A 17,501-nucleotide genomic window follows, 5' to 3' on the forward strand; every position below is an offset into this window, starting at 1 on the left:
TAAAATTAAATCATCTTGAGAGCAAGTTGGCCCCCTGGTGTTTTGGGGGCCCTACGCAGCTTGCGAACTTTGTGTATTGGGAAGATCGTCTCTGCATCCACTACTGGAAGGACGTTTTCAAAAATGAATGTATAAACATATTAAAATGAATACAAAAATATATCCAGATTTTAGCCTTTAATTTGTGCACGTAACATAAACTATCTATGGAATGTGTGAACACAGAGCCGTGGGAACTAGGGGTGCTGAGGGTTCTGCAGAGAGAAGAAAGCCCACACTCGTTGTGTGTGCATTGTAGCAATTATTCTCTTGATCTTATACTTCCAGATCGTTGCACGTGAAGTAAATCTTATAGCAGAAGGCTTATATTTTGTCCAGGGTGTTGCTGTTCTTGTTAAAGTATCGGCAAAACACAAACGGCTCTTTAATCATTGTTTGGCTGTGAAGATGTCATCGTCAACCTTTTGGGCTTATGCCCAATGAGATGGTGTGTGTGAACTAAAGCGATTCAGCGCTGTTGTTTAACATACCTGGTTATACTGACTACACTCGAAACTTTGAAGGAGGACAAAGGATTAAGAGGAGATACAAAAGCCAAAATACAAGCAAGCACTAAAAGGAAAAACTATCTTCAGTCTTCTTTGCTGTAAAGCACTTTTTGAGCCATGTGAGGCAGCGGCAAGGAGCCTGCAGAGTAAAAGACGAACACTCTTGAAGCCACAAGGAGTGTGAATCTGCTGATGGAGAGACTAAAGGCCTTGAGAGTTGACAACACAGTGGCAGAAATGATCAACCAAGTGGAAGACTGTGCTGCAAAGAATGGTATGAAAATGCTTAGAGATGATGAGTCCAGAGTAATTAGGACTCCCGCTTGCTATCACTATCCTATTGCTCAAAATGCATGCAGGTGTGTGTTTTTTTTACCAAAAAGTTACATAATGTACCTTTAACATTAGTTAATCATGGCTCTATGATTACATTTCTTCTTGGGAGCACTTTCTGATCAATGACAGAAAGTAACCTTCCCATTACGAGGCAATATTTCACTCCTTAAAGGTGCAGTGTGTAAATTCTAGCGACATCTAGTGGTATGGTTGCGAATTGCAACCAGCGGCTCAGTCCCCTGCTCACCCCTCCCTTTAGAGAAGCTACGGTGGATGACACAGGTAAAGATGTCGACGGTAAAGGGTGACGGTGACGTGACATTCAGACATAAAGACAGCAGAGAGCAATGAGAATTCTTTACAAAGGTAAATTAAGGAATTCTATTTACTTAATTATTCAATAAAGCGATGTTATTACAAATGTTAATGTACTTGTTATTCATTATGTCAGTGTTTTATTCACAAGAACAACAAAGTGATGAAACGCGCTCTGTAGAGCAGTGTGTCCGTTCAGGGCTACTGTAGAAACATGGTGGCGACTTCCATGTAAGGGGACCCGCGGTGTATGTAGATAAAAATTGCTCAATCTAAGGTAATAAAAACATAACGGTTTCTTAAGTAAGGTCTTTATACACTGTAAAAAAGGCTATGGGTTTTTATTATTCTAACCTCTATCTTAAATCTCTCCGTCTACAAGGTCGTCAAAAATGGCAAAAGGATACATCATTGATTTTGGACAGTTTAAAGATCGCCTTTTGGACAAAGTGTTGTGCGTGAATGAAAAAGTAAGTTTGAATCATTAATTATATAGTCGATGAGAGACTTATTCACCTAGCTTTGTATACAAGTTATTACGTCCGTGAGGCAGGGCCGTGGGAAGAGGTTTTAAGTTGGGGGTGCTGTAGTGGGAGGCAGAGCATGTGAGCGGAGTGGAGCGGTGAGAATCTCCGCTCATCGCTCACGGAACTGTTCACCCCTCCGCTCCCCCGCTCAAAGCTACATCAGGCCGCTCCGCTCATTATCGCTCAGCGCTCAACGCAGTTTGCTTCGCGCTCCACTCAAATCGCCCCCCCCCTCGGTCCAAAAAAAGAAAAAAAATCTATATATGACTTTTAGCTTAGACCACAGCCTTACTTCCTAAAGAACTAATGAGCAACAACATTTTTCAAATAGAAATGTTTTATTTCAAATTACAAATGACAAATTAGTCACAAAAATTCCTGTAAAATTAAACGAATAAATGGGCCTAATAATATAAATAAAAATTATATAAACAAAAATATACATAAACGTTTTAAATGTAAATTAACTATCAGGTCAACATTCTTATAACTGAACTTTTGCGCAGCGCGCAGGATTAAAATTTGAATTGGCTTATATCAATTGTACAAAAAAAAAAAAAAAAAAAAAACTGGTGCGCTATACAAATAAACTTGAATTGAATTGAATTGAATTGAAATTATATAAACAAAAATATACATAAACGTTTTAAAAGTAAATTAACTATTAGGCCAACATTCTTATAGCCTAACTGAACTTTTGCGCAGCGCGCAGGATTAAATTTTAAATTGGCTTATATCAATTGTACGAAAAAAAAAAAACTGCTGTAAAATTAAACGAATAAATGGGCCTAATAATATAAAATAAACATTATATAAACAAAAATATACATAAACGTTTTAAAAATAAAATTAACTTTTAGGCGAACATTCTTATAACCGAACTTTTGCGCAGCGCACGGGATTAAATTTTGAATTGGCTTATATCAATTGTACAAAAAAAAAAAAAAAAAAAAAAAAACTGCTGTAAAATTAAACGAATAAATGGACCCAATAATATAAATAAAAATTATATAAACAAAAATATACATAAACGTTTTAAAAGTAAATTAACTATTAGGCCAACATTCTTATAAATGAACTTTTGCGCAGCGCACAGGATTAAATTTTAAATTGGCTTATATCAGTTGTACAAAAAAACTGCTGTAAAATTAAACAAATTAATGGGCCTAATTATATAAATAAATCACTGTTAGTTCGTTTTTTAATAGTACACCTGTATGATTTCTCGTTTTCTTTTTTGAAGTACTTTTTGAACTCCCATTATTGAGCCAAGTTTTGAATGAAAATAGTCTGTTGATGACAGTAAAAGACAGATGGATTCTGGGTCAGGCTTGACTGAGCATGGTCGGTAATTGTTTTGAGTTGGTAGGTATTGTAGCGAGATAGGAGCAGGAAATAGAGCGACGCTCAGTCCTTTTAAAAATGCCGCTCTGCGCTAAGACCCGCCCGCTCGCGCTCCCCGCTCGCTCCCGCTCCACTCCGCTCACATGCTCTGGTGGGAGGTGCATTTTTAGCGTGTCAGGTGGACACCTCTTAATAATGTCTAAGTCTAATAACAAAGTAAACACACACTAATAAGAATTAAACATATTTATACCAATCTTGTAACCAGACTCCGTTGCACATAGCAGACACGTACAAATAGCCAAGATAGTTAAACAGCTCCAAAAAGGTTGTCGCGAACAGCGGACAAGAACATCCACAAAAGCAAATATTTTTAACAGCACATATAAGCCTACGTTATTTAAACTTATGGCTCTTTCAGGGCGCAGACACACACTCACAGAACACAGCTAATAAGAACATAAAACTTTCGTCGTGCTCTTTTTAGAAGCTGGTGTACCAAAAAAAATCCAAAATTATTTTCTGTGCCATTATGATATCTAGATACCTTCACGTTTTTTTAATTATTATTTTTATACCTTCACTGTTGCAACGTCTTCGCCTTGACGTTCAACCTGAGGTCAGTTGACAATGATGCATTCTGGCTGACCTCCCAGGGCGAGTTTTTTGGCGACCGTTATTTAGAATGTGTCACTTTATGGTTTCCATGGTGACGCGTCATTGCTTGTCAGGTGACACACCGCAACAACAACAGAGCTGAATGAATGATGATCTGCTTTTTATGTCATTTTTCCTTTTTATTCAAAATATTCACAAATTTGTTAGATATGGCATGAAATATCTGATATTCCGATTGTCAAATATATGCAAGTGGAAGTGTTTTAAAACACCTTTATAACGATCGCGTTAGTTGAGCTGTATGCGCGACGGCATCTTTGTGCCGCAGACGCAGTTCAGAGAATCGGATCTGTTGGATTTACAACACGTGAATTCATCCACTTCTCCCGAAATACATAAAAGTAAGTGGCTGGTGAACTGGGAGAAGAATAGAGTAAAGTTTAAAGTTACTTACACATGTGTATCTGATATGAATAAAACAACGTGTCTAATTATAATGGAAAGGATTATTATTGCCTCTTCCTTTGACATCAGTGTGTATTTTACAAACTCTAAATGTATTGTTTTTTTAGTACTAATATGTCTGAAACCTAAAATAAACATTATGTGGTTGAAAACACTGAAAAGTTGTGATATATGACAGCTCTGAACCTATGCTCTGAACGCGCCTCTCTCTGGCTCAGCGCCAGCCAACACGTGAAAGCACATTTGAATTTAGCAGTTGATCACGTCATGCACTGGGACCAGCCTAGACTGATCACACCGGTGTGATCGTACGTACGTGCGAAAGGGTCAATAATTATTTTAGTTGTGCTCAAAACCTCCTCGTTCATATACTTCTTAGGTTAATAACAAACAGGAGGATTTAAGAAATGTTTTAATACGTTTATGTATTTTTATTTTTTTTGCATCTGTCAGAGAGTGCTGTAATGTCTGCATTTTCCAACGGGGGTGCTGCATGTACTTCCCACGGCCATGCCGTGAGGTAACGATATCTATATTTGTATGTGTGTAAAATTGTAAACATTGTAACCCTGTTTATATGCTTATATACATATCTGGTGAGTGCTAGAGTAACATTTGTTGTTATTAGTACGAGTTAAGTTCCCGTTTGAAACAGGGTTCGCTGCATTTCTTTATATCTAACGGGTATACTGTTATAAACATAACTTTCTAAGCGTATGCGCTCTCGTAGCTCATACAGAGTGACGCTTCACAAGCGGTACGGCTCTAATAAGGTGTCAAGTTACAGCTGTGCACTGCTTATAAGATACGAATTACACCTTGCCTTGTATTCTACATGTCTTTTGCTAATAATGTTCATGTTTAATTACTTAGCTTAATCTATTGTGCTGTTATAGCCAGTTTGTTATAATATTTTTACTATTATCATGTATATTAGCTATGTATATTCATGTTTATGTCACTGTTTCATTTTGTAGAAAAACCGCAGCCACGACCAAACAGTCTGTTGAGTGGTGACAATATATGGGTTAGTCTTATAAAACAAGTACATCTTCGTTTTGTCTCTAATCAGACAGTCTTCGGGGGGGGCAGTACGCTGGGCCGGTAAATAGTTCTATATGGTGAAGAGCTATAAAAGCAAACATTTTTACATACACCCCTGAAACATAGTTATGTATATTATATTGCATGTCTGTAAATAGATTATTACACATTGCACCTTTAAACTGATTTCCAGGGGCATTTTTTAAAATCTTTGTAAGGCTATTTTATTCTAACCTTATCAAACGCATGTGTCATCTTTTATGTCAAATTCTTAATTTATATTTATAAACTTTTTCAGTTTTTTTAAATTAAAAAATAAATTCAAGTAGAATAATAAAGACAAGAAATTGCAAATCAAATGAAATCATTATCAACAAAATACATATTTGCACTACAAAATATAAAACTGCCAGTAGGTGGTGACAAGTTGCCTTTGCCACAGTATCATTCCTTCAGTCAATCTGTTCAAAAGCCTGATTCGTGAAGCAATTACTAGAATAACTGATGATTCAGGAATGAAGCATGTGATTGTCTTACAGGAAGAGTTCTCTGTTAATTTACTCACCCTCAGACCATCCAAAATGTAGGTGACTTTTTTTTTCTTGAGTAGTAAAGTAAAGAACAGTAACAGTAAAGAAGAATTTTAACTGGAACTGTGGGCCTTGGTGATTTATAAAATGCAAGTCAGCAGCTGCCCGTTTCTGAGAATAACAAAAAGCAAATCAAGGAAGACAAAATTAATACCTGTGGCTCCTTATGATATAGTGAAGTCTTGTGAAGTGAACGATTGGTCTGTGCATGAAACTCACTGACAGTGAGTAGGGTAGAGTGGGGACTGGGTAATTTTCTTCTGTGAAACAAAAGTTTAATGTGTCCAGAAAAAGTTATCATAGTTTTAGTGACAATGACATAAATCATAAACCAAGTATGAAAAATGTCCAGAGTTTTCATGTTATTAGATTTTTAACAAAAATTACATTTGTACTAAGGGGGCGGTAAAATGGCCCCAGTCTGACAAAGCAATTTGCTTTATACATTTACAGTAAAATCAGAGTACAGCCAGTTTTATCTTAAAATTAAAAAGAATATTATCAATACTAATAAATTACTAAATTATAATAGCTTATTTAAAACAATATTGTTAGCTGATAACTTGAGGTCTTTTTTTTAAAAAAATATAAAGCCCAAACATTTTTATTCAACCACCTATAGAATACATCTGATGGACAAACAAAGGATTAAAAAACCCCCCGAACCTGTTTTAATTTATCCTATATCTGACAGTAAGATTCACAAGATCTACAAGTCATTACTTTTACAAATAACTGCATCAGCATTTCAAAAATATTTTGAAATGAGTATTTCAATGTTTTTCTATGAATCTATTAGTCTGCATTTATATTGCTTAATTCACATGTTTGACGTATCATATTTTGTCCCATCCATTGGTATGGTCATCACTGTGTTGATCACTGCAATTTTTAGAGTGATTCTGGAATTTATACGTGAATCACTTCTGAAACTTTGCAGCATATATGTCGGCATCGGTCCTCTTAGCAGCAGGAAAAACAAAATATTAATTCAAATTTGTATTTAGTTTTGAATGTCTTGTTTGGGGTTGTGTTGTTAATTTGTTCATGTTTATTTCTGTTTATGAATCCTGTAAGATGTATTATTTGTTTAGTTGTTAGTCTCTGGGGTTGACATTATTTTACTGATAAATTACATTACGAGCTACTCTGTGCATTAGGTGCTATTCTCCACTAGATGGAGACATACAATTGAAAGTAAAAGTATTTTATCTTTAAGAGATGAAGATAAGAGATATACACAAGAGAGATAGTCATATGGATCGTGAATGTCATGAAGGATGAGTAATGACAGAATTTTCCCCTTTTTTTGTGTGAACTATTTCTTTAATGATTCAGCATAAATATTATTAAATACAGTCCAAACTGTTACAGAGAAAAGGCTGGATGTTTGAGTGAAAGTAAGCAGCCCGAATGGTTATTTTTCAAAAATTGCATTTTATTTTGAAAGCAGATAAAGCTTTTAACACTCACATAAGCTAGAGGATCTAATAGTAGATACATAATTTATATTCTCTGTTTATAGATAGATGAAACGATATAAAGATAGATCTGCAGAATCTTCTAGGCCTCCATTGGCTCAGTCCATTATCTGCTCCAGACCTGGTGGAAAGATGATCATGTTATGAGTTTTTTCATCAGTGCATAAGCATCATATTAAAATGGTATATTAATGCTAGTGCTGTACCTTTCAGACGGTCTTTAATCCAGCGCGCTTTTGGATCAGAGCAGTACTTTTCCTTTTCTGTGTAGAATCTGCAGGACAGATGAAATAAAATGAACACAATATCATGCATATTAATGTCTGTGAAATAACACTGTAGAAAGAGCTTACATTATCGCATCCACACATGGACTCAGAGCATTCTGATGCTTGTATCCAATCAGTTTAATTGTAGAAGGTATTCTTGCTTTTGTCACATTCTTACAGCAGCTCACTCCATCTTGAATGGGACGACGATCTGAAAGAGAGACAGAGATTGATGTATCCAATCAGTTTAATTGTAGATGTATATGTGTGAAAACAAGATGATTGTGATTTTGATAAGGGCTCCATCAAAGAAAACAAAACTGTGGTATCGTTTATGCAATATATATAGCAATGGATTCACCAATATTAAAAGGATCAACCACATGTAACCCTGGGTTCATTTATTATTAATATTATAATTTATTTACATTTATTTATTTACTTATTTTTTTCTTGTGACAGAAGTGTTTCTATTTTTTTATAAACGAAATATACCCGTTCAGACATGTCTGTGTCAAGAACTTGTTTTTGATTTAATGTTATTGGTAAAAAAAAAAAAGGGACTTAATCCCGCCTAATATGAAGTAGGGCAACTGTGATTGGGCAGTGAGGATGTCAGTCAAGGGGTGAGAGACGAGTTGGGAAAAAAGAAGTGCGTAGGTGATGTTGTCGGCATGATAACAGAAAATGTGTTACTTTATTTTGTGGAAAACATAGTCATAACTGTATTGTTTAAGTGTTAACCAGCATATTATTCTATTGTGAAGTCAACGCGACGTGATTCAGAAGAAATGCAGGTTTTATGCTTGATCGCCATTACAGTATATTTTAGTTTATTCTGGGCTCGGCTAGAAACTTAAATCAAGTTTATCAATTGAATCAGCGCCTGTAAGCAGATCTAGAAGTGATCAGAGTGATTGCCAAAGACTGTTGCAATGAGGAAATCCAGTTAGCGCTCCTAATCGCCGATTGGTTAGGGGTTCCTCTGGCATCATGGGAGTGTCACCGAGTTTGCCGATCGATCACAGCCTCACGTGGACAGATCTGACGGGTGACTGGATCCTTGACCTCTTTCAAGTTCATTCAGGTACATTTTGTTTGTTTTATTTGTGCTCTTCGAGAGTGAAGTGGCCAGTTTAGATTTCACTTGGCCCCAACGCACTCCAGCTTCAGGCCTGCAACGGGGGGTTTGTGTGTGCACGTGAGTGAGTGTGGTGGGCCCACATTAAGCAGTTTTTTCTATTTTTGAACCATATAGTGGTTTAATATTCTGATTCATTGAAAGTATATCAGTAAAGGGTTACATTTGTATTTCTAACTGAATCTAAAGTTTGTTTACATACTGTATTTATAATTTAAGTTTTCTAAAGGAGACTGATATTTTGATTTACACTGATTGGTGACAAATTTGTACATCCAAAGGGAAAATAACTGAAGTTTAATTTGGAAGAGTGATTCAGTGAAAAACTCTTATTTTGATATTTGTGGAAAAAGTTTAACCCTTAAAGTGTGTTGTTGTCCAAAGGGAAAAAGAGTCAAAGCATGCACTGTATTTGAAGGTAAAAGTTTATTTATAAGTCGAGAGAACAGATTTTTGATTCATCTTTGATTCCTTTTATTTATTTTCTTTTAAATAAATTAATTGTATAATTCTGCTACATAGGGTGGTCACTTAAAGAGAATTGATAGGTAGCTATATTTTTGGAAAGCGATTCAGGTCAGCGTTGCACTTTGTAAGAAGAAGTATAAAAAGCAGGGTTACATTTTGATTTTAAGTAAAATCACGTCGAGAGACACAATTAGACAAATCTGGGTTCTAGCATCAACAATTCCAGAGTGTAGATACACCTAGGACTGAAGAGGGTGCTACATAAAGTGGGGGCTTGTCCGGGATTAATCACTGCTGTTATACTGCTTGAAAGTCGGTGCAAAGAAAATATTCTGCTTGCAGGAAAGCTGGTGTTCATGTGAGTGAGGAGAAAATGGATGCTGATGATTCTTTCTTACAAACTGAACTGGATGAATGGTGTCAGAAAGCAATAGTTGATCAGAAACATGCAGTGTTACTGTTGGAAGTGCCTGCAGATTTGGAGGTGACACACATTGAGCAAACTGTCCACACAGTCAAAGCTTTGGGAAGAGTGTGAGTCAGGGATTATAAAGAAGGGCCAACACCAGGGTTTCTACTTGTGCTGTGTGAGTGCAAAGAAGTGGATGATCCTTCTCACCTACATGTACAAGTAAAACCTGAAGGAGGTGGGAAGCCTTGGAAAATGGTTGCAGCAAAAAGTTCTGAGTCACCGCCTGCTGGGTTTGCTGAGAAACTATCAAAGCTGTTAGTACAGGAAGAAAAGTCTGTCTCTGATCTTCGAGTTTTCTTCACCCAGTTCAAATGCAGGATCTCCAGAAGCAATAATCCGTGCAGTGGGTGAGCTGCTGGAAAAGACTTTGAGACCTGTCAGTGATGGAAGTGCATACAGACGCTTGAGAACCTTTTCAGGTACTGTTCCTAGTCTAACAGGGGAAGAAGCCTTGGAGACCTGGATGGATCAAGCTAGAATGATGGTCATGGAGTGTGAATGCTCAGAGAAAGAGAAGTGTCGACATATCATTGAAAGCCTAAAGGGTTCAGCCCTGGATGTTGTGAACGCTATCAGATTTGCTAATCCAGATGCAACTTCCCTTCAGTATCTTGAGGCTTTGGAGGGTGCTTTTGGAATTTCTGAATCGGGAGAAGATTTATATTTTGCTTTCAGGTTGTTGAGGCAGAATCCTGATGAAGCACTTTCAGATTTCTTGAAGAGAATGGAAAAATCTTTGACAAGGGTAGCACAAAAAGGTGGGTTGCCTGGGAACAATGTCGACAGAACAAGAATTGAGCAGCTAATTCGAGGAGCTGTTGAATCCGACTTGTTGTTGCTTCAGTTGCGATTGAGAGAGAGACGAGAGAATCCACCTAATTTTTTAGTTCCCTTAAATGAAATCAGGGAGGCTGACGAAAGTGAAGCTGCCAGACATAGTCTGGGTTCCACTGCAAAACCTGTCCCTAGACCATGACAGAAACTGGCTGGTTTGGCTGTGGTGAGAGAACTGAAGGCTGAGATTCAAGAGCTGCGGACAAAAGTAACAGAGGGTCCTTCTAAAGTACCTGTGTCAGAGGTGAAGTCAAAGCCTGAACTAAGGAGGAGAGGAGGTGACACACCAGCAGATCTGGAGTCAAAGCCTGAACTAAGGAGGAGAGGAGGTGACACACCAGAGCTGGCTTCACTGAGTGTCAGGCAGTCATCACAGTCATCAAAAGAACCACAACCACCCGAGCAGGCTATTAAATCTGTGAAACCCAGGCTTGAAATAACTAAAGAAGATCACTTCTGTTACAAATGTGGGGAAGATGGCCACATCGCTCTAAGGTGCAAAGCTACTGAGAATTACAGCCTATTGATACAGAAGCTGGTGCGATCTTTACAAAAGGCCAGAAGTGAAAGGGTGGATCAGAGTGGTAAACACACTGGGGATAAAGCCATTTTTTTTCTCCCGGAAAAGCCAGACAGTTGTGGTTGAACAGAGTACCCTTTCTGCAGGGCTGGTGGGTCCAGCTCTGACAATTGCTATGAAGATCAATGGGCAGCCCTGTGAAGCCTTATTAGATAGTGGTTCTCAGGTGTTCTATTATCTTTGAGTCATGGTACTCAAAAAAATCTGTCATCAGTACCCATTTTCAGGCTTTTTGTTTGCCCTGATTATTTGCGGGGTCTTAGTGCAGCCAGTTACCCCTACAAAGTCTATGTCTTGGTAGATGTTTCCTTTCCAGCTTCTGTCATGGGTGTGGAAGAGACTGTTTCCATCCTTGCACTGTTTGTCCCGAACCCGAGGGCCCTGACCATGTGCCGGTAATCATTTGAAAACAAATGCAAGTTTTTTCCAACGTTTTATGGGACTTAATACAGCTGTCACACAAAGCCGTTAAGAAAATCATTCTAAATTCTGATTTTCCTGAGACAGATGTAGCACATGCTTTAAGAATTCAACTTCACAATGCAGAACTAATATCACAGACAAAACTTGTGAAGGAAAAAGCTGTTGACATACCTGCTGGAGAAGTGAAGTGGGCCGGGCCAGATGCTTGCGTTATCACATCAAGAGGAGAAATGTGTGCTGTTTGTTCAGTTGAGTAACAACAAAACCTATTGGAGAAGGAAATTTTCATGGTAGAATCCCCTTCAGATACTGCCTCCTGGACTTTTCCATTCTGCCTCTTCTGCTGTGGAGAAGAAAAAAGTCAGGGTGCTGATTAAGAATGAGACGTGTAAAGATATAACCATCCCAGTGGGAACAGTCATTGCTCATATGTTTCATACCGATGCCTGGTATTGTGTGACTGCAGCATCTGATGTCCCATCAAAACCCAAGAGGATTGATCCAAAGTTGTTTGATTTCAATCTGGAAGTCAACGATTCCAAAAGAGTGGGAAGAATGACTCCATCAGAAATTGTCTGAGAGAGGTAATGTCTTTTCGGTTGAGGAGTGGGATGTGGGACTGGCAAAGGATGTTAAACATCACATTCGTCTGAATGACTCTAAACCATTTAGAGAGAGATCTCAACGTATTGCTCCAGCTGATATTGACGATGTCCGTCGACACCTCAAAGACCTGTTAGCTGCGGGGATTATTAACCCTCTGAGGTATAAGGGGGTTTTGGGGGCCTGGAGAAGTTTTGACATGCCCTGACTTTTGTGCTTTTTTTCAGTTGCTTATAAACATGGCTAAAGTCTGAAAACACTGTATTCAGTACAAATTGGGCTACAATAATATGTAAATAGCATGTATGTACATGATTGTGTTTTTGAGAAAACAACGTTTTATGCATCGTTAGTGAAAAACTAAAATTTTGAAGTCACTGAAATAAAGTCATAAAAGACATACAGAACATTTGTTCACAAGACTGTCAAACCTGAAGCATGTAGTCTAGAATTTTTGCTTCAAAATGATGTGAAAATCATCTTGTTTACTCACTCACAGAAAGCAATAGATTGATTTAAATTTTCTAAGACACTTTTTGTTTAGAAAGGGCATATGCGAGTAGGTGTAATTGACCGTGAATATTTGTGTGATTCACACCTGAGAAGACAGAGGCCCGCATAATGAGCTGCATAATGAGTCTTTCAGCCAGGTATGTGACTAAGAGGGAAGAGTTACAATAAAGAATGTGACAAAATAAATGTATATATTTTTATGTTTGTAGTTTATTTAAAATATATTTAATTATCCCACAAAATAATTTGAGATTTCACTTGCAAGTGCAGTTTAAACCAGTTTATTAGGAACAATCAAAGCTGACTTTCAAAGCTGAATTTTTGCATCATTACCCAGTCACACGATCCTTCAGAAATCCTTCTAATATTCTGATTTTCTACTAAAAAAAAAAACCTTTATTGTTATTATTATGTTATATTATTATTAATGTTGAAAAGAGCTGAGAATATTTTTTTCAGTTTTGTTTTTTTTGATAAATTGAAAGAACAGCATGTGTTTTATATTTATCTATCACGTGTGTGCTAAATAAAAGTTTTAAGTTCTATATATACTGACTCCAAGCTTTGAATGGTCCTAGTGTATATTGTTACACTTGGAGTAAGACTGGATTGTAATGATGCTGAAAATTTAGCTTTGATCACAGGAATAAATTAAATTTAAAAATATATTCAAATAAAAAGCAGTTATTTTAAATATTAAAAATATTTCACAATATTACTGCTTGGGCAAACTGATATTGACTGGTATTGTGTGATGCTGAAGTATATAAATGATCATCACATAACTAGCATTTCCAAAGTGTATATTGTTTATGTGCTCTCAAATAAACTAAATTATAAACTGCATTATTAACATTATTTTGATGGTCACTGATTCTAGTAGTACAGTAGAAAATTTAGATGATGTGAATGAAACTTCATAATGTTTTCAATTGATTATATATTTAGTCAGGAATTATAGTTTGGAAAAAGTTCTGCTCTCCATGTTGGGCACACTGAATGCTGAAATTAGTACATGCATACAATTGCACTAAAAATGAGGCTACAGGATAATCACCTTATTTGGGAGAGAAGCCCGCTTGCCAATTGATTTGTGCTTTGGTACTTCCTCAGGGGGAGGAGAAAAACAGACATACCAGAAATATGTTGAAAACCTGAAGACAGATCTTCAGAAAGCCTACCGACTAGCTTCTGAGACTGCACTAAAAAATCATCAGAGGAACAAACATCTCTATGATCAAAAGGTGAAATACCAGAACATAGAGTCTGGAGACCGTGTGCTAATTCGAAATCTGAGTTTCACAGGAAAGCACAAACTGGAGGATAGGTGGAATTCGGCCCCATACATTCTTCTTGAAAAGCTTGAAAATTTATCTGTCTACAAACTCAAACCTGAGAAAGGCACAGGAGGAGTCGGGACAATGCACAGGGATCATCTCTTACCTATTGGAGATTCAGTATGGATACCAAACTTGGGTGAGAGACAAGAAGTTCCTCAAAGGCCAGTTGCCAGGTCTAGAGCTGCAAAAAAAACAAAAAAAAAAAAGCACTGAGAGAGGAAAAAACCTTGGAACACCCTGAAATGGCTGATAATTCCTCCGAAACTGAAGATGAAAGCTATGGGTACTATTCTCAAGACTGGTCTAGACAATGGACACCGATAATTCCTGATCCCCAGGAAAAGCTTGAAATGAAAGAGGACGAAGTAACTGCCCACACAAACAGTGAATCTCAATATTCAGGAGAAGAGAAAGTGATTAAGGAAACTTGTGAAACTGAGGATTCCAGAGAGAATATACACCCGATTGCAGACTGGGAAGAAGAAGGGATTTCAGAAGGTGAAGAAAAGAACTTTAGGAATGTGTCAGACTTGGAGGCTGAACCTTTGGAGCATCCGGAAAGGCGGTAGAAACCTGTGTCCAAGTTAAGCTATGATGAACTGGGTCAACTCAGTGAGAGACCCGTAACAGTTATACACAGATGAATAGTTATTGTGACGAGTCAGCTGCCTCCTCCCTGATAATCATCGGCACCCCGTCCTAAATCGCCGCCCTTCACCAGGCTCCCGACAGGGGTGGGTGTGTGAGAGAGGAGGGGCGCTGGACGAGTCAGGGCTGGCGCCGTGTGATGGGGCACACCTGAAGGAAATGGGGCCTCATCACCGCCACTGTTTAAGAGCCCAACGCGCCTCTCCTCGGGAGACCAGTCTCTTCCCCGTGCATGCACACTGGTGTCCTCGTGGGTCCAGGAAGGGTGCGTTGAGGCACTCCAGCGCCACTGAAGACGTGAGCTGCCGGACCCGCGGTCCGGAGGAGGACCGCACCCGTTTACATGGCCATCACGCCAGAATGCCAGGCCGTCCATCCCCTGCAGGCGCTGCGGCCAACGAGAAGGATGCGGTCGCTAGAAGGAGCCGCCACCCCTCGCGCCGCGGACCCAAGAGGGGAGCGCGTGCGGCCGCCAGACTCCGTCCCCTACCTGGACACTTCCCTCTGTGAACACTGCCAGACCCTCACGAACCCCGCAGCACGACGAGGACACCTGATTCCCTGTTGTGTTGGACACTCCTCCCCTTTTGGACACTTTATTCCCTCTTTTGGTTTATTTTCTGTTAATAAAAACCTCTCTGAGGCCTGACGCCACGCCCACTGTGTCTGTCGTTTGCTCCTCCCGTCACATTATCCATCTGCCAAATTCTTCAAAGATTTATTTACATTTATTTATTTACTTATTTTTTTTCTTGTGACAGAACTGTTTCTATTTTTTTTTTATAAACGAAATGTACCTTTTCAGACATGTCTGTGTCAAGAACTTGTTTTTGATTTAATGTTATTGGTAAAAAAAGGACTTAATCCTGCCTAATGTCAAGTAGGGCAACTGTGATTGGCCAGTGAGGATGTCAGTCAAGGGGTGAGAGAAGAGTTGGGAAAAAAGAAGTGCGTAGGTGATGTTGTCAGCATGATAACAGAAAATGTGTTACTTTATTTTGTGGAAAACATAGTCATAACTGTATTGTTTAAGTGTTAACCAGCATATTATTCTATTGTGAAGTCAACATGACGCCACAAAGGAGTCAACGTGATGCGATTCGGAAGAAATGCGGGTTTTATGCTTGATCGCCAGTGAGAAACATGAATCGCTGTTGAGAAACTTAAATCAAGTTTATCACTTGAATCAGCGCCTGTAAGAGAGCTTGAAGTGATCAGAGTGATTGCCAAAGACTGTTGTTGCATCGACTGAGAAGTGCAATGAGGAAATCCAGTTAGCGCTCCTAATCGCCGATTGGTTAGGGGTTCCTCTGGCATCACGGGAGTGTCATCGAGTTTGCCGATTGATCACAGCCTCACGTGGACTGATCTGACGGGTGACTGGATCCTTGAAAAAAAAAAATTTCTTCTTTTGTCTTCCACAGATGAAATAAAGTCATACAAGTTAGTAACGACATGAGGATGAGTAAATGATAACCGAATTTGCATTGTAGATTATGCCTCTAAACATCAATACTAGTCTGAAAACATGCTGGTTTGAATTGAATGAATAACAATGCAAAATCTGAGTGTAAATGGAAAAAAAAAAGTTAATTAAAAATCAGAGGATCCATATTAATAAAAACAAAAGGCATTATAGAAATACAAATCCAGTGATAACAAATCCTAAAACTTACAGTTAACTTGCTGCGCAGTAACACACGCAAGAACCATCATCATCAGAGCTGCATGATTGTTTTAAAATATTTAGATAACCAGACGAGGAAGATGTTTGCAGGCTAGCTTCTGTTTTGAAGATGCTACCTAGACTCAGGTCTTTTTATATGATATTTTTGAAAACAGGATATTCACTTCCTTTATTTCTCTAACCAGTAAGAGTAGCCTGCAGACCCCATGTGACAAAAGTGAAATTCACGATCACAGCAGTATGAGATCCTGCAAATATAGTGCTCTTCCTAAAATTTCCAATCATCAGCAGTACATGAAGAGACAGTGACATTGACTTTGGTATTGAAATATCGAGTGCTGCATGTTTAGTTACTTACAGTTGCCTAGTGCGCCAGTGAAACATCCCATGAGTGCGATCAGAACAGCAACAGTGATTAATCTAGAAGTCCATGCCATAGCTATTGGTGTCCAAATCAAATCAAAGGTAATTTGGATGTTGGTCAGTTAGCCGGTGTTGATTATGTAGGTAAGTTATCATGCGGAGGTCTTTTAAGTGATTCAGTAGCAGGCAGAAGGAAATATTGCATCACAAACTTAGCCACCACCCTTTTGAAATCATTGCCTCCAGTGATCATCGAAGCATTCACACCTCTCACCCACAAAACAGACAGTTTACCCATCAACATAATTTATGAGAAACTACACCCCCCCCCCCTAGAAAAAAATGCAATACAGGCAACAATTCATGAAATGAGTTAAGTGGTTAAATGAGTTTAGGGGTCAGTAACTTTAACTGAAAACGTACGTTTTAAGTTGAAGTGTTGAGTTTCTGATTTGGATGTAATTGGATTGTTCTTTATCTTAGAAAAAAAGTAATTGGATTGTTCTTTATCCTAGAAAAAACCTTTAATATTTACTTAGTTTTTTTTTTTTTTTTGGTTGTTGTTGGGTGGTGTTTTTTCTAAAAAACATTTCAACCACATTTTCATTTCAACATTTCACATTATGTATTGTGTGTTTTCACTATCATTCTTTGTAAGAAATTATGGTGGTAAAAATGAAACCAGTTTTGAAACGAATTGGCCAACTGCTTTGTCTTACATATAGTTAATATATAGCTAGAATTGTATGTGTCCTAAATACACACCATTGTTTGTTACTCAGATTTTTTTTATGAGTTTCATATTTGATGATTGAAAGTCTGAGTCAAGGATATTACAATAAAATGTACATTTTAAGAAAAAAAAAAAAAATTCAGTAAAAATTGGACAACA

At 38.0% G+C, this 17,501-nt stretch overlaps 1 protein-coding gene across 1 annotated transcript; it reads right to left on the reverse strand.

Moving 5' to 3' along the window:
• Window positions 1-7,204: 7,204 nt before the first annotated feature.
• Window positions 7,205-17,034, reverse strand: LOC122135383 (C-C motif chemokine 8-like). The gene is made up of 4 exons (XM_042714515.1): window positions 16,605-17,034; window positions 7,622-7,748; window positions 7,475-7,542; window positions 7,205-7,389 (listed from the first exon to the last, which is right to left on the reverse strand). Exons 1-4 carry the CDS (start codon window positions 16,681-16,683, stop codon window positions 7,367-7,369), a joined length of 297 nt encoding a protein of 98 aa, XP_042570449.1. The 5' UTR covers window positions 16,684-17,034; the 3' UTR covers window positions 7,205-7,366.
• Between the last annotated feature and the right edge of the window lie 467 nt (window positions 17,035-17,501).

The sequence above is a fragment of the Cyprinus carpio genome, chromosome A24 (assembly GCF_018340385.1).
Source record: "Cyprinus carpio isolate SPL01 chromosome A24, ASM1834038v1, whole genome shotgun sequence".
In the NCBI taxonomy this organism is placed as follows: Eukaryota; Metazoa; Chordata; class Actinopteri; order Cypriniformes; family Cyprinidae; genus Cyprinus; species Cyprinus carpio.